The sequence below is a fragment of the Epinephelus fuscoguttatus genome, linkage group LG5, assembly GCF_011397635.1.
Source record: "Epinephelus fuscoguttatus linkage group LG5, E.fuscoguttatus.final_Chr_v1".
NCBI lineage: Eukaryota > Metazoa > Chordata > Actinopteri > Perciformes > Serranidae > Epinephelus > Epinephelus fuscoguttatus.
Genome location: NC_064756.1, coordinates 26,284,875 through 26,301,184, shown reverse-complemented (window position 1 = coordinate 26,301,184; position 16,310 = coordinate 26,284,875). Strand labels below are relative to the sequence as shown.

The 16,310-nt window shown below is 40.6% G+C and overlaps 2 protein-coding genes across 2 annotated transcripts; both read left to right on the top strand.

Annotated features, from left to right (window-relative positions):
* The first annotated feature begins 644 nt into the window (after positions 1-644).
* Positions 645-5,037, top strand: LOC125888878 (extracellular calcium-sensing receptor-like). Its single transcript, XM_049576511.1, has 8 exons — positions 645-793; positions 1,420-1,714; positions 1,828-2,117; positions 2,343-2,638; positions 2,975-3,180; positions 3,317-3,538; positions 3,913-4,036; positions 4,124-5,037. The coding sequence occupies exons 1-8, from the start codon at positions 687-689 to the stop codon at positions 5,035-5,037; spliced, it is 2,454 nt and encodes an 817-aa protein (XP_049432468.1). The 5' UTR covers positions 645-686.
* Positions 5,038-5,946: 909 nt separating this feature from the next.
* Positions 5,947-15,751, top strand: LOC125888993 (extracellular calcium-sensing receptor-like). The gene is made up of 9 exons (XM_049576653.1): positions 5,947-6,044; positions 6,591-6,885; positions 6,982-7,271; positions 7,535-7,830; positions 8,189-8,394; positions 8,523-8,744; positions 10,691-10,814; positions 10,906-11,817; positions 15,495-15,751. The coding sequence occupies exons 1-9, from the start codon at positions 5,986-5,988 to the stop codon at positions 15,749-15,751; spliced, it is 2,661 nt and encodes an 886-aa protein (XP_049432610.1). The 5' UTR covers positions 5,947-5,985.
* Positions 15,752-16,310: the final 559 nt, after the last annotated feature.

Genomic DNA, 16,310 nt, shown 5'->3' with positions numbered 1-16,310 from the left:
TTTAATATTTGTCATTTGTGGTGTGTTATGGTGTTGTTTTTAGAAATGTATTTCATGTGCTGACAATATGAATTCAGTTTCATTCAATTAAGTTCAATTCAATTAATAAAGACAAAAATCATAACATAAATGTGTGGCGCTGAATTCTTTCTCAAAATTTTGATAGTTATTGCTTTTTCCACAATATTTCGAAACCTGCTTTATTAAAGGCTGCATTAAACCACACAAACAACCCATTAAAGGTGTGCGTATGTTAGGCTCAACTGGAATATGAGCTAAAACAAACAAACAAACCCTACAACTTAAGGAAGACATCTGATGTTCACAGAAAAGACTTGGACAAGAGCTAATCAGTGACCATTGGGTAAGCGCATCCTCTCTCTGTGGTATCGTAAGCTGACGTAAAGTTGGATGAGGGAAGCATTTGTCTCTATTTAAACCAATGTCAACACACAATATCATCACATGTATACAATTGAGGGATGGAGATATCGGCTCTCTTTACTGGCCTGATGCTGTGTCTTCATTTGGGGGAGCTGAACTCAGCTCTTGCTTTGAATGGTTCTGGGAATCATATGAAACAAAGGGCTGGGTTTAAAGAGGATAGAGCTGGGGCTGGGTTCAACACTGAGGCTTCATCTGTGCGGTGTAAGCCTCAGGGTACCACTCGTCTTCCTGCCTTCTCAATGGATGGTGACTACATTATTGGGGGCATTTTCTCCATTCATGTCTATATGCATGCAGTGAAACATAACTACACCACCATGCCTGAGCCACGAAGGTGCACCGGGAGGTGAGTGAGAGGAAAAAATGGATGATAAGGGGATCTTCGTCTGTGTGGAGATGAAAACGTTTTGTAGTTGCATGATGAGCTGACAATTGTTCCACAAACCTTTTGTACCAAACACTTTAAAAGAAGCTAAATATATGCTTTCACAATCAGTGACAATTCAATATTTTCTGTATGAACTGCGGGTATTATATTCACAAAAATAGTAAAGACTAGTAGATTATATGCAGAAATGAATGATTTTTGTGTTTATTATAAAAGTTTAGGTGTGTTAAGTGATATATATGTATATATATATATATATATATATATATATATATATATATATATATATACATTATTGAGATAATAATTGAAATACATAAATAATTACATAAGACTATAGCTTCATTTGACTATTATTAATCCATACTTTACAATTTATGCATTTTTGACTGATATTTATTCTTGTGTTTTAATCTTTGTTGTTCAGGCATCTCTTTAATGTAGGTCTGTATTTGTTTGAAAGAGGCACATGCAGCAATAAGTTATTGCTCATAACCATGAATTGTTTTTCTCCCTTATGTATTTCTGTCTTAATTATGAAGTGTCCTTTTCAAGTTTGAACAATGACAAGAGTGTTTGTGCAGCATTGTCTCCCGTGAACTGCGCTTTGCACGTACAATGGTATTTGCCATCGAAGAGATTAACAACAGCACGGAGCTGCTTCCTGGCATCAAGCTTGGGTATCAGATCTACGACTCATGTGCCTCAGTGCCTGTGGCTGTGCATGTGGCATTCCAGCTTTCAAGCAGCCTGGACACAGTGTTTTACACCAGTGACAATTGCTCACAGTCTGGTATGGTGATGGCTGTCGTTGCTGAGTCTGGGTCCACACCATCCATCAGCATCTCCCGCATCATTGGGTCCTTTAACATTCCTCAAGTAAATATTCTGATTTCTGGAAAATTGTGTGTTAAAAATACAGTACTGATTTTGTTTGTTTGTATTGTTTGCTTTTGTCTGTGCTGTTAAATAATTACACTGTTATCATTTAGGTGAGCCACTTTGCCACTTGTGCATGTCTGTCAGATAAGCAGCAGTACCCAACTTTCTTCAGAACAATCCCTAGTGACCAGTTTCAGGCTGACGCTCTGGCCAAGCTGGTAAAACACTTTGGCTGGACATGGATAGGTGCTGTCAGGTCAGATTCAGACTATGGCAATAATGGCATGGCGTCTTTCCTGGCCGCAGCACACAAAGAGGGAATCTGTGTGGAATACTCTGAATCTTTCTATCGAACCCACCCACGCAGCAGGATCCAGAGAGTGGCTGATGTTATCCGCAGGTTTCTATATCACTGATTATGCTTTTCATCCCTGTGCTGACACTGGCCTACTGCACACAAAACAACATACAAATTGACCATTTATCGTTTTCATTATTTAGTCAGTGAGACCAAATTCTAAAGCAACTCTCATGTCTGTTTGTGTTAACTAACTTTTTGCATATGAAGAAATGTTAATTTTATATTTATGTTAAAACAAAATAATGCACCATCATGTCTCTCTAGGTCGACAGCTTTGGTTGTTGTGGCATTTACTGCCTCGGGTGACATGAGGATCCTGCTGGAGGAGCTGTCACGCAAGCCTTCTCCACCTCGCCAGTGGATCGGCAGTGAGGACTGGGTAACTGATCCTTACATGCTGAGGTTCAGCTTCTGTTCTGGAGCCATCGGATTTGCCATTGAGCAATCTGTCATCCCAGGTCTGAGAGACTTCTTGCTGGATTTCTCTCCCTCTAAAGTGGCTGCCTCTCCAGTGCTTACTGAATTCTGGGAGGATGCATTCAACTGCAGGCTGGGAAAAAGTGAGGAAGTTGTATATAGACAGTTTCAAGGCCACCAAGCTGAATAAAGATAGAAAACAAAGAAGTCAGGTACCTGAAGGTAGAAAAAAATAAATATAAAGCTGACACAACTAAAATTCCAACCATTGCAAAAAAAATAAAAAAAAAGTTGCGACATATGCAAAACAATTCCTTGACATGTAACTTAAAATAAGCATGTTCAATGTGATATTACTCCATAAATTTAGATACAAGTCATGCTTGTCAGGTAAAAAACAAACAAACAAAAAAAAACACATAAGATGGAATAATATTGTAATTTTTAAGGCTAAAAAACATATCTCTGTGTGTTTTCAGGTGCAGCCACAGATAAACGTGTATGTGATGGAACTGAAGACATACAGATGATCCAAAGCCCGTACACTGACACATCTCAGCTCCGAATCACTAACATGGTGTACAAGGCCGTTTATGCAATAGCTCATGCCATTCATAATGCAGTGTGTCAGGAAACTAATTCTACAACTCAGTGTGACAAATTCACCAAGACAGAGCCCAAAGAGGTCAGTCAAAACAAAACAAATAGCCTAAGTTAATAACCAAATGTTATTTTTCAGCTATAACGTACCTTTTATCAAATAAAATATTAATTTGACTTAATAGTATTCGATTTCTTTTTTCTTTACTTCATTCTGACAGGTTCTCACACAGCTGAAGAAAGTTAATTTTTCCCAAAATGGTTATGATGTGTCATTTGATGCCAACGGGGATCCTGTGGCCAAATACGAGCTGGTTAACTGGCAAAAAAGTGAGAGTGGCAGCATTGAGTCGGTGACAGTAGGACACTATGATGCATCACTGCCAGCGGGCCAGGAGTTCAGTATCAAGAGGAAGCTCACCTGGGTGGAAGGTGGCACACAAGTAAGGAGCCCAAAAGCAACAGTTTAACATATCTACATGTCAACTTGGGTGATCCTATGTGTTTCTGTTTCCTGTTCCTCCTGTCCATTCTGGCTGTGAAGAGATCCCTACCAGAGTCACAGTGTTTTTATCATGGAATTCACTGTTTGTCTTTTTTGAGCAAGTGCTCACAGTGAAGCAATTTGTCCTAAAAAATGGTAACCTTGAGATCACCACAACCAACACGAAGAGGAAAATGGTTATAGTGACCAAAAACATTTTCAGTGCACATATTGGCTTGTGAGAATTTTTTAAGAAAAACTTGAAAAAATGTAAATGTGTCCTAGAGCTTCGTAGCACACCTGATTATTTGTAAGTTTGTATCTATGTGTCAGGTGCCTGTGTCAGTGTGCACTGACAGCTGTCCTCCAGGAACTCGTAAAGTGCTGCAGAAAGGAAAACCCATCTGCTGTTATGACTGTATACTGTGTCCCGAAGGAGAGATTAGCAATGTTACAGGTATTCTTTTTTTTCTGATGCATATCCACTGTACAACATCATAGTATGACACTGCTTAAAATCTCATTTATATTTATTCTTTTTCAGATTCCCCTGATTGTTTCCCTTGCCCCATGGAGTTCTGGCCTAATGCAGAGAGAGACACTTGTCTCCCCAAGCCTGTAGAGTTTCTTTCCTTCAGCGAGGTCCTTGGAATCATCCTGGTTGTGTTCTCAGTTGTTGGTGCCTGTCTTACCATTATAACAGCAGCTGTGTTTTGTCGGCACAGGGCATCTCCGATTGTCAGGGCCAACAACTCTGAGCTGAGCTTCCTGCTGCTCTTCTCTCTGACTCTATGTTTCTTATGTCCATTAACCTTCATTGGACCACCCTCTGAGTGGTCCTGCATGCTGCGCCACACAGCATTTGGGATCACCTTTGTCCTCTGTATGTCTTGTGTTCTCGGAAAAACAATTGTAGTGTTAATGGCCTTCAAAGCTACACTCCCAGGCAGTAATGTGATGAAATGGTTTGGTCCTCCACAGCAAAGAATGACTGTGGTATTCTTCACATTCATTCAAGTTTTAATATGTACTATATGGTTGGTTCTTAGTCCCCCTTTTCCAATGAAAAACCTCACCACATACAAGAAGAGAATCATCCTGGAGTGTGCATTAGGTTCAGCTATAGGGTTCTGGGCTGTGCTTGGATACATAGGCCTACTGGCTGTCTTTTGCTTTGTGTTAGCTGTCCTAGCCCGGAAACTACCTGATAATTTTAATGAAGCCAAACTTATCACCTTCAGCATGTTGATATTCTGTGCAGTCTGGATCACCTTTATCCCAGCATATGTCAGCTCTCCTGGGAAGTTTACTGTGGCTGTGGAGATATTTGCTATTCTGGCCTCCAGTTTTGGACTAATGCTGTGTATATTTGCTCCAAAGTGTTTCATCATATTGTTTAAGCCAGAGAAGAACACCAAGAAACATTTAATGAATAAAAATCAATCTTCAGACATTTGAGAGTTAGAAACAGTTAAGATGGCAACAAACAGTATAAAGCTCATAATGTGCAAATTCAACTTAGTCTCCATCTTGTTGGCATGAATATGAAGATCTAAAAATTATTTTCAATTCAAGATTTTAATTTTTCAACTATCTTTTGTGGTTTGTTATTGTGTTATTTTTAGAAATATTTTTCATGTGCTGACAATATAAATTCTGTTCAATTCAATTCAATTAATAAAGACAGAAATCATAACATAAATGTGTGGCGCTGACTTCTTTCTTTAATTTTTAATACCATTATTGCTATTTCCATAATATTTCTGTACTGGCTTTATTTAAGACAGCATTAAGCCACACATACACCCCATTAAAGGTGTCCATTTGTTAGGCTTATCTGGAATATGAGCTAAAACAAAGCAAGCAAAAACAAAAAACTAGACCAAAAAAAATACAACTTGAGGAAGATATCTGGTGTTCACAATGATAACATTGCAAGAGGAGTAAAAAGACATGGACTAGTAGAGATTACTGTATTCTGTACATACAGCCCATAGAAAACACTTGGACAAGAGCTCATCAACTATTGGGTAAGAGCATTATCTCTCTGCTGTATTGTAAACTGACGTAAAGTAGGATGAGGGAAGATTTTGTCTGAAAATCTATATCAACCAATGTCAACACACAGTATGATCACATGCAGAGAGTTGAGGGATGGAGATCTCGGCTCTCTTTATTGGCCTGATGCTGTCTCTTCATTTGGGTGAGCTGAACTCAACTCTTTCTTTGAATGTTACTGGGTATCATATGAAACAAAAGGTTGGGTTTACAGAGGTTAGGACTGGGGCTGGGTTCAACACTGAGGCTTCATCTGTGAAGTGTAAGCTTCAGGGTACCACTCGTCTACCTGCCTTCTCAGTGGATGGTGACTATGTTATTGGGGGTGTTTTCTCCATACATGACTACATGCAAACAGTGAAACATAACTACACCACCATGCCTGAGCCACTAAGGTGCACAGGGAGGTGAGTAAGAGTGAGAAGTGGGGGGATAAGAGGATGTTAGTGTGTGTGGGGATGAAAATACTTTGATTTGCATGCTGAGCTGACAATTGTGCCACAGAGCTTTTGTACTAAAATTACATGCATTCACAGTCATTGACAATGCAATATTTTCATTGTGAACTTAAGGCATTATATTCACAAAAATAGCAAAGAATAGTAGACTATATGCAAAATTGAATGTTATTAGTGTTTTCTGAAAGTTTAGGTGTGTTTAATAAGTGATGTACCTATTAAAAGGATATAAATTTAAATAAGTAAATAATTACGAAAGACATAAGATTAACTTGATGATTTTTAATCCACAATTTTTGTGAATTTTTGACTGATATATATCTATAGTTTTAATCTTTGGTGTCCAGGCAACTCTTTGATGTAGGTCTGTATTTGTTTCAAAGCTGCAAGTGCAGCAGTCAGATACTGACTTGAAGCTCTCCTTTATTATGAATGTCTGTTAAAATTATGAAGTGTCCTTTTCAAGTTTAAACAATGTCAAGAGTGTTTGTGCAGCATTATCTCCCGTGAACTGCGCTTTGCACGTGCAATGGTTTTCGCCACTGAGGAGATTAACAACAGCACGGAGCTGCTTCCTGGCATCAAGCTCGGTTATCAGATCTACGACTCGTGTGCCTCAGTGCCTGTGGCTGTGCATGTGGCATTCCAGCTTTCAAGCAGCCTGGACACAGTGTTTTACACCAGTGACAATTGCTCACAGTCTGGTATGGTGATGGCTGTCGTTGCTGAGTCTGGGTCTACACCATCCATCAGCATCTCCCGCATCATTGGGTCCTTTAACATTCCTCAAGTAAATATTCTGATTTCTGGAAAATTGTGTGTCTAATATACAGTACTGATTTTTTTGTCTGTCCTGTTAAATAAGTACACTGTTGTTATCATTTAGGTGAGCCACTTTGCCACTTGTGCATGTCTGTCAGATAAGCAGCAGTACCCGACTTTCTTCAGAACAATCCCTAGTGACCAGTTTCAGGCTGACGCTCTGGCCAAGCTGGTAAAACACTTTGGCTGGACATGGATAGGTGCTGTCAGGTCAGATTCAGACTATGGCAATAATGGCATGGCGTCTTTCCTGGACGCAGCACACAGAGAGGGAATCTGTGTGGAATACTCAGAATCTTTCTATCGGACCCACCCACGCAGCAGGATCCAGAGAGTGGCTGATGTTATCCGCAGGTTTCTACATCACTGACTGTGCTTTTGTTCCTGGTGGTGACACTGGCCTACTGCACACAACACCACATGAAATGTTCTTTTTAGTATATGATGGAGGATTGTTTTATTAGTTTCAAATTGACCATTTATCATTTTTATCATTTATTTCTGTCATATGTATTGCTGATATCGTCAAAAACATACAGTCAGTGGGACCAAATATTAAAACAACTCTCATGTCTGTCTTCATGTTGAAAAAAAAAATCATTATAATGTCTCTCCAGGTCAACAGCTATGGTTGTTGTGGCATTTACAGCCACTGGAGACATGAGGATCCTGCTGGAGGAGCTGTCACTCAAGCCTTCTCCACCTCGCCAGTGGATCGGCAGTGAGGCCTGGGTAACCAACCCTGACATGCTGAGGTTCAGCTTCTGTGCTGGAGCCATTGGATTTGCCATTGAGAAATCTGTCATCCCAGGTCTGAGAGACTTCTTGCTGGATCTCTCTCCCTCTAAAGTGGCTGCCTCTCCAGTGCTTACTGAGTTCTGGGAGGATGCATTCAACTGCAGGCTCAAGAAAAGTGAGAAAATTGCATATAGACAGTTTCTATGCCACAATGCTTAGTAGAGATGCAAACTCGTACTTTACTTGGGATGATTCATCATTCATTCAATTTAAATGCATTAAAACAGGTGAACATTTATAAGTGTCACGTATTGTCTAATGGCGTATGGTTGTAAGCTCAAGATGGAATACATGAAGGTAAAAAAAAACAACAAATAGGGTTGACAAAACTAAAATTACAATGATTTCAAAAAAGAAAAAGTAGAAACTGAGATGTGTGCAAAATGATTCATTGACATATACTGTAGAGTAAGCATGTTTTATGCAATACTGATGCATAAAATGAGATATAACCCACGTTTGTGTTCTTTCAGGTGCAGCCACAGATAAAAGTGTATGTGATGGAACTGAAGACATACAGACAATCCAAAGCCTGTACACTGACACATCTCAGCTGCGAATCACTAACATGGTGTACAAGGCTGTTTATGCAATAGCTCATGCCATTCACAATGCAGTGTGTCAGGAAACTAATTCTACAGCTCAGTGTGACAAATTCACAAAGACAGAGCCCAAAGAGGTCAGTCAAAACAAGACAAATAAGTTAACACCCAAATGTTATTGTTTTAGCCATTACTGATCTTTTGTCACATAAAATATAAAACTTAATAACATTTAATTTCTTATTTCTTTACTTCATCCTCACAGGTTCTTATGCAGCTAAAGAAAGTAAATTTTTCCCAAAATGGTTATGATGTGTCATTTGATGCCAACGGGGATCCTGTGGCCAAATACGAGCTGGTTAACTGGCAAAAAACTGAGAGTGGCAGTATTGAGTCGGTGACAGTAGGACACTATGATGCATCACTGCCAGCGGGCCAGGAGTTCAGTATCAACAGGAAGCTCACCTGGGTGGAAGGCGGCACACAAGTAAGGAGCCCAAAAGTAATGAATTAACATATCTACATTTCAAAGGGTAGATTTGTTTCTGTTTCCTGTTCCTCCTGTCCATCCTGGCTGTGAAGACATCCCTACCAAAGTCATAGTGTTTCTATCATGAAATTCCATGTTTTTGTTTTCCAAATAAGTGTTCACAACAAGGTGATTAGTGCTAAAATGACTGTAACCTTGAAAAATAACCACAGCCAATACCAACAGGAGAAATGGTCACAGTGATCAAATACACTTTCAGTACACATAGGGCCGGATCTACTAAGATCCCAATTTGTGTGTACTAATTTGCTTGCGCAATCTAGAATTTTGCGTGTGGGGCTGAACCGTGGTTTGCGGGTGATTTACTAAGAGTGATTGCGTAAATGACAACAGGTGCAAACGTGTTGGAGACACCCTATTTAAATGAGGGTTTTGCGTGTTTTATGGTTTGCAGCATGGCGAGTTTGGAGAGAAAGCGCAAAGTGAAATTCGACCCTATGGAATTAGAGGTGTTGGTAGATGACCTGACTGTCTCACAAAGGAACACTATATCACTAGGACCGCCAGGATTACAGCTCCCCTCCAAGCGCAGCAATGTCTGCCAGACCGTTATGCAACTTCATTGTTTATGCTGCCTGTGTGCTCAGAAGCACACAAAAATGCATTTTTGAGTAGGCCTAATTTCCGAGAAGTTATGAAAAAATAAAAAAAATATGACAGATAGGACTGACAACCTCTCCAATGTCTCATGTCAATTAATTAGGCCTAACACTAGCTATTTGTCTTTTTTTTTTTTTTTTTGTTTGGTTTTTTGCTGCTGCGCTGCTGCTCCTGCGCCGTGTCTCCAGTTGAAAGTGGCTTTGCTAAATACATTCTACAATAATAAATTAGATAAATTTTTGGTCTTTAATATTGTTCGATATATTACGCATTTTAATAAAAAAAACTTAAGGATAAAATAAATAAACACCGAAATAATTAGTGGAAACGTTTTTTTTTTTATTGATACTCCTCCTCTCTGACACACACACACACACACATTGAACTTGCGACTGAATGAATGAATGAACATTGGAAGCAGTTCAGCCACAGTCCCGCCGGCTGGCGCGATCACTGTTGAGATTACATTCGTTTTTTATTATCAACAAAATGGTTTTTTATTGACCGTATGAATGGTTTTGTTTTCAAATAAATATTTGGAAACAAAAATGTATGCTTTGGTGTACTTTTACAGAGTTTTGCAATATGCGTACTATAGCCTACCTGTATGTATCAAAATGTATAATTTTCAGCAGTGGTCTGTGACCGCTGCCGCGGTCGGAGGTAACTTATAGGCTTCAGAAAACATACAAGACACATTTTTAGGATTGTTTCCTCATTCATTCCAAAAATATTCACACGAGGGTAAAACATAGGTTCTCTGCATCTTCTTTCATCGTTTCGATGTCTCCTTCTTGCAACAATAACTGCAGCCATGTGTGCGCAATTACGCATACAAACCGTTTGCACCTCCCTTTGACATGTGTTAAATATAGATACAGTTTCTATGAGCAAAATTACTTTCAGGTTTGATAAATCACGCTGCGTGTGCTAAATTAATATATTTACATTTTCTCCTCCCAGCACACGCACAATTGCGTGTAAACGCCCCATACTGCATATTCATTGCAGCAAAAGTACTAACTGGATGCAGACAAGCTATTTTGCGCATTTGAAAGACGCAACCCTTAGTGTGCACTGTTAGTAAATCAGTTTGTACATTTTTTTGCGCGTGCAATGAGTTTGCACACGTTTTTATACACGCAAACCTTTAGTCGATACGGCCCATAGTGGCATGTGAGTACTTTATCTAACAGACATAATAACGTTAAACCTATCCTTTAATCCTCTGAGCTTTGTAGCACACATGATTATTTGTGGGTCTATTTTTATCTATGTGTCAGGTGCCTGTGTCAGTGTGCACTGACAGCTGTCCTCCAGGAACTCGTAAAGTGCTGCAGAAAGGAAAACCCATCTGCTGTTATGATTGTAAACCGTGTCCTGAAGGAGAGATAAGCACTGCTACAGGTACTTTGTTCCCCGATGCATATCCACTGTACAACATCAAATACATTGTATGACACTGCTTAAAATCTCATTTTCATTTATTCTTTTTCAGATTCCCCTGATTGTTTCCCTTGTCCCAAGGAGTTCTGGCCTAATGCAGAGAGAGACACTTGTCTCCCCAAGCCTGTAGAGTTTCTTTCCTTCAGCGAAATCCTAGGAATCATCCTGGCTGCATTCTCAGTTGGTGGCGCCTGTCTTACCATTATAACAGCAGCTGTGTTCTATCATCACAGGACATCCCCGATTGTCAGGGCCAACAACTCTGAGCTGAGCTTCCTGCTGCTCCTCTCCCTGACTCTATGTTTCTTATGTCCATTAACTTTCATTGGACCACCCTCTGAGTGGTCCTGCATGCTGCGCCACACAGCATTTGGGATCACCTTTGTCCTCTGTATGTCTTGTGTTCTCGGAAAAACAATTGTAGTGTTAATGGCCTTCAAAGCCACACTCCCAGGCAGTAATGTGATGAAATGGTTTGGTCCTCCACAGCAAAGAATGACTGTGGTATTCTTCACATTCATTCAAGTTTTAATATGTACTATATGGTTGGTTCTTAGTCCCCCTTTTCCAATGAAAAATCTCACCACATACAAAGAAAGAATCATCCTGGAGTGTGCATTAGGCTCAGCTATAGGGTTCTGGGCTGTGCTTGGATACATAGGCCTACTGGCTGTCTTTTGCTTTGTGTTAGCTGTCCTAGCCCGGAAACTACCTGACAATTTTAATGAAGCCAAACTTATCACCTTCAGCATGTTGATATTCTGTGCAGTCTGGATCACCTTTATCCCAGCATATGTCAGCTCTCCTGGGAAGTTTACTGTGGCTGTGGAGATATTTGCTATTCTGGCCTCCAGTTTTGGACTAATACTGTGTATATTTGCTCCAAAGTGTTTCATCATATTGTTTAAGCCAGAGAAGAACACCAAGAAACATTTAATGAATAAAACTCAATCGACATTTGAGGGTTAGAAACAGTTAAGATGGCAGCAGTATAAAGCTTATGATGTGCACATTCAACACAGTCTTCACCTAGCTGATTCACATAGTAACACATGCATTACATTAAATATTTCATATTTATAGTACCATTTTGTGAATATCCTTTCTAACATTATTGTCTTCTTAACAAATTTTTTTTTTCATCATCTGCATACATACAGAACAACATACAGTACACACACACACACACACACACACACACAAAAACACAAACTCAAATTTGTCAAAGTTGTATGTATTAGCAGTGTTTATTTTTGGTGTATTTGACTTTGTAATGTTGTCAATAAATGTTTGCTGTCTGTTGCATGTATTTGCTGCGTTTTATGAGATTTCATTCACAAGCTATAATTTTTCACGTCTTGGGATTGATGCCACACAAGGCGATTTATTGTAAATTAACTCACATATTTAACATAATCAAAAATGATTATTCATATTCACTAATTATTTCTGATAGCCATTTTGATCTTTTGAACCACAAGTTCCTGGCAATTGGTGACCTGTTGCGAGGTCTGGTCCCACCAGCATCTCTGAGTTGAGAGAGAGGGTAACTGCCCAATCAATGGAGATTAAGTATCTTGGGGTCTTTTTAAAAAGACAGGCGGTTTGGTGCAATGTTAACAGTGATGTGGGCATTGCACTGTCTGTCGTAGTCAAGAGGGAGCTAAGGTTGAAGGCAAAGCTCTCAATTTCCCAGTCCTTCTGCGTTCTGAGCCTCACCTATGGTCATGAACTTTGGGTAGTGACCAAAACAAAGCCATTGTGTATACAAGCGGCCAAGATGAGCTTCCTCTGTAGGTTGTCTGGGCTCAGCCTTAGAGAAAGGGTTAGGAGCTCAGACATCTAGTGGAAGCTTAGAGTAGAGACACTGCTCCTTCGTATTGAAAAGGGCCAATTAATATGGTTCGGGCATCTGATCAGGATGCCTCCTTTGTGCCTCCTCTAACAGGTTTCCTGGGCACGTCCAACTGGTAGGAGGCCTCAGGGGGTAGACCCAGAGCACACTGGAGAGATAAAATATCTCACAGCTCCAGCTGCAAAGCGTTGCTGGGGAGAGGGACATTGGAGTACCTTGCTTAGCCTGCCGCCCCATGCAACCTGGCCTCAGGGGACCTGATAAAAATGTACAAAATATTTTTTCATGGGCCGAAAAAAAGAAAAAAGAAAAAAAATCAAAATTATTCGAATAATATTCTCATGTCTTCATTATTTAAAACAGGATTAAACCAATATGTGCATTACGGTCCATGGGAATTGTCGACTGACATCCAGTCCTGTGTTTTGAATTTGGTATTCAGACATCTGTTTGATGTGTATTTGGTCCACAGATGCAGTGCAGTCTATGTATCAGTGCCGGTCCACAACTTTGAATTAACCCTATGGGCCGAACGACGCATTGTGCGTCCAAATTCACACCTTCTCCGCGACCGTGCGTCATAGCGAGAAGCCACGCATATCACGTGAAACAGCGAAATTGTAGCTTTCCGACAAGACCAAGCACTTGTCGGTAGTCCAATGTTTTCATAGTGAAAAAAAATGATAAAGTTACACTAAAATGATGAATAACAGAGCTTTCATACAACTCTGCACACACATTACTCTTGGATGGATTACTCGTGAATGCAGGCTCGCACAGAAATGCTACGCATATCACATGAAAGCGCAGGAGCAGAGCTTTCCAGTGATGCCACACACATCATTGTGCTGTCATCCCATCATGCTATAAATACAGATGTATTGTCTACAAAATAAAAACCTGACGAATTTCTTCAAAATCCATTATACAGATCTTGTTATCAGTCACTTCATATAGTGAGGAATATCGTATCTTACCACGTCTTAGGCTTGCGTGTGTTTCTCCCTGTCTATCCACATTTGTAGTCCAGCTTTCAAGATGCAAATATCTCCATACTGTCCAGCTGACACTCCATGAAACTTTGTATGACAAGGACAACTGCAGCCTAATTATGCATGCTGACAGGGCCGTAGTCACCATATACATTGAGGGGGACATGAGTGTCCCCCAATGCCCAAAATGTCACCCCAATATATAACTGAAACTGAAAAACAACAACAAACTTTGTTTACTGCAAACAAAGTGGCAAATATTATCTTGGAGGACATCACTGCACTTGGTTGACTATTTTTCTATGATCTTAGATGTAAATATTGCATGTTTCTTTCAGATAAAACACATTTTTGACTTGTGAATGAGTCAATGGAATTTCTTGCAATAATAAAAAAATACTGGCAATCATGTCCGCCTGGCACAAACCACATGTTTTGGACAGCTGTGAAGTGACAGAATGTTCCAGCATCATGGTTCTTATATTGCCAGATTCCAGAGAGTCTCACCTCTTCATATATGGCAGAATATGTCTTCTTCCAACTTGCTATGCTGAGATACATGTAAAAATGTAAGAATTTAGTCACACTGATTTGTTTTTTTTCATTGATATAAAAATTAATATAAAATGCAGGCATATAGAAGGACATGAAATGACAAATGGCAAATCTGGATAGCCCTGATTGACCTGAAAAAAACAAGATATAGCATGTGTATCTAGCCTTTATAATGACTGTGATATGAGCTTAAAAGTAAAGGCAGTAAAAATACCCCAAAAACGCCTATGGCACATAGGGTTAAAGTATTTGTATGCATTTCTAGGGGTATTTCTTTTACGATTGTGACTTGTACTTATTAATTTGAGCATTGTCTGTGCAGCATGGTCCTCCATGAGCTGCGTTTCACACGTGCAATGGTTTTTACCATCAAACAGACAAACAAAAGCACGGAGCTGCTTCCTGGCATCAAACTCGGTTATCAGATCCACGACACGTGCTTCAGTACCCATGGCTGTGTATGTGGAATTCCACCTTTCAAGTAGCCTGGACCCAGTGTTTCACACGGGCAACAATTGCTCACAATCTGATATGGTTATGGCTATTTTTGGTGAGTTTGGGTCAACAACTTCCATCAGCATATTGTGCGTTGTCTGCTCCTTGTCTGCTCCATCTCATATTGATCGCAGGCCTCTGAAACACATCAAATCAAAACTGTATCATGGCAGACTGTGTAAAATTGGCAAATATCAAACCTTTTTTCAAAGAATCAACATAATATTGTATCATGATGAAACTGATGATTTACATTCCTACTTTATGGTTGGTTCTTAGTCCCCCTTTTCCAATGAAAAACCTAACTACATACAATGAGAAAATCATCCTGGAGTATGCATCAGGCTCAGCTTTCGGAATCTGGGCTATGCTCAGATACATAGGCCTACTGGCTGTCTTTTGCTTTGTGTTAGCTGTCCTAGCCTGGAAACTACATGATAATTTTAATGAAGCCAAACTTATCACCTCCAGCATGTTGATATTCTGTGCAGTCCCAATCACCTTTATCCCATGTAATGTCAATATGCCAGTAGAGGATGGCCCTGACAACTGTGAGTTATGTTTGGGAACTGAACATGCATTGGCCGTTCTTGATAATCTTCTTCTTGAAATTCATGCTTGAACTACCTCTGCATGTCTGCAAGGCAAAGGGAAGCCTATTGCCATTCATTTGACAGCCCCTTGTCAGGGCCTGTAGCCAGCTAAGCGCCCTAGGTTGGTGACCCTTCTTCTCCCCTATTACAGTATCAGTAGGGGATGAGCAGATTGTGTCAAATGGGAACTTCCTTGCTCCTCGGCCCTCTGCTGAGTTGGATAGGAGCCAGTCCTCCCACGGGTCAGAGGCAGAGGTAGACATTTTTAAACTTGGGCTGCAAGAGGATGATGAGTTTACCTCAGAGGGGCAGCAGGTGCCTGTAAAGGAGCATGACCAGCAGTGCCTCTTCTTCTGTAAATTATTGGCCAGGGGCTTTGGCTCTGGGACTCGACCTGCCAGCTGGTAATGGTCCTGCCGCTTCTCGTTTCGATGATGAAACTGGACCCCCATGGATCAGGCTTGGCTGTCTTGGTGGCTCAGTCAAAGTCCCTCTTGGGCAAGGCGAATTGCCCAAGTAGAAACTGCAAAGTAATGGATGGCTTGTTGGGAAAACCATGGGAACCATGGCAGTCCAGACACAGCTTGCAAACACAAGTGCCATACTGTCCCAGTAGCAGTGCCACCAGGTTGGCCAGCTGTTGTACAGATCTAATAGCCGAACCACAACGCATCTCCTCACTTCTTACTATGCTCATGAGGGAGCAGGGTGAAGCGGCTGGCAGTGCTGTGGCAGGTTTTTGGGTGGCCAGGAGACATCTGTCATGGTCTATGCTGCAGGATGGGGCGTATCTACTTAAACTGCCTGTTGAGCCATCTGTCTTATTTGGGCCTGACACATCCATGATGATTCAACAGGGCCAGGAAGCCCATCACTGTGCCAAGGAAGTGTGGGGTGCCTTGAAGCAAGGTCAGGGCTGGCAGCGGCCTCAGCCACAGCAGCCGAAGCAACCTAAGTCTGCTTGGGA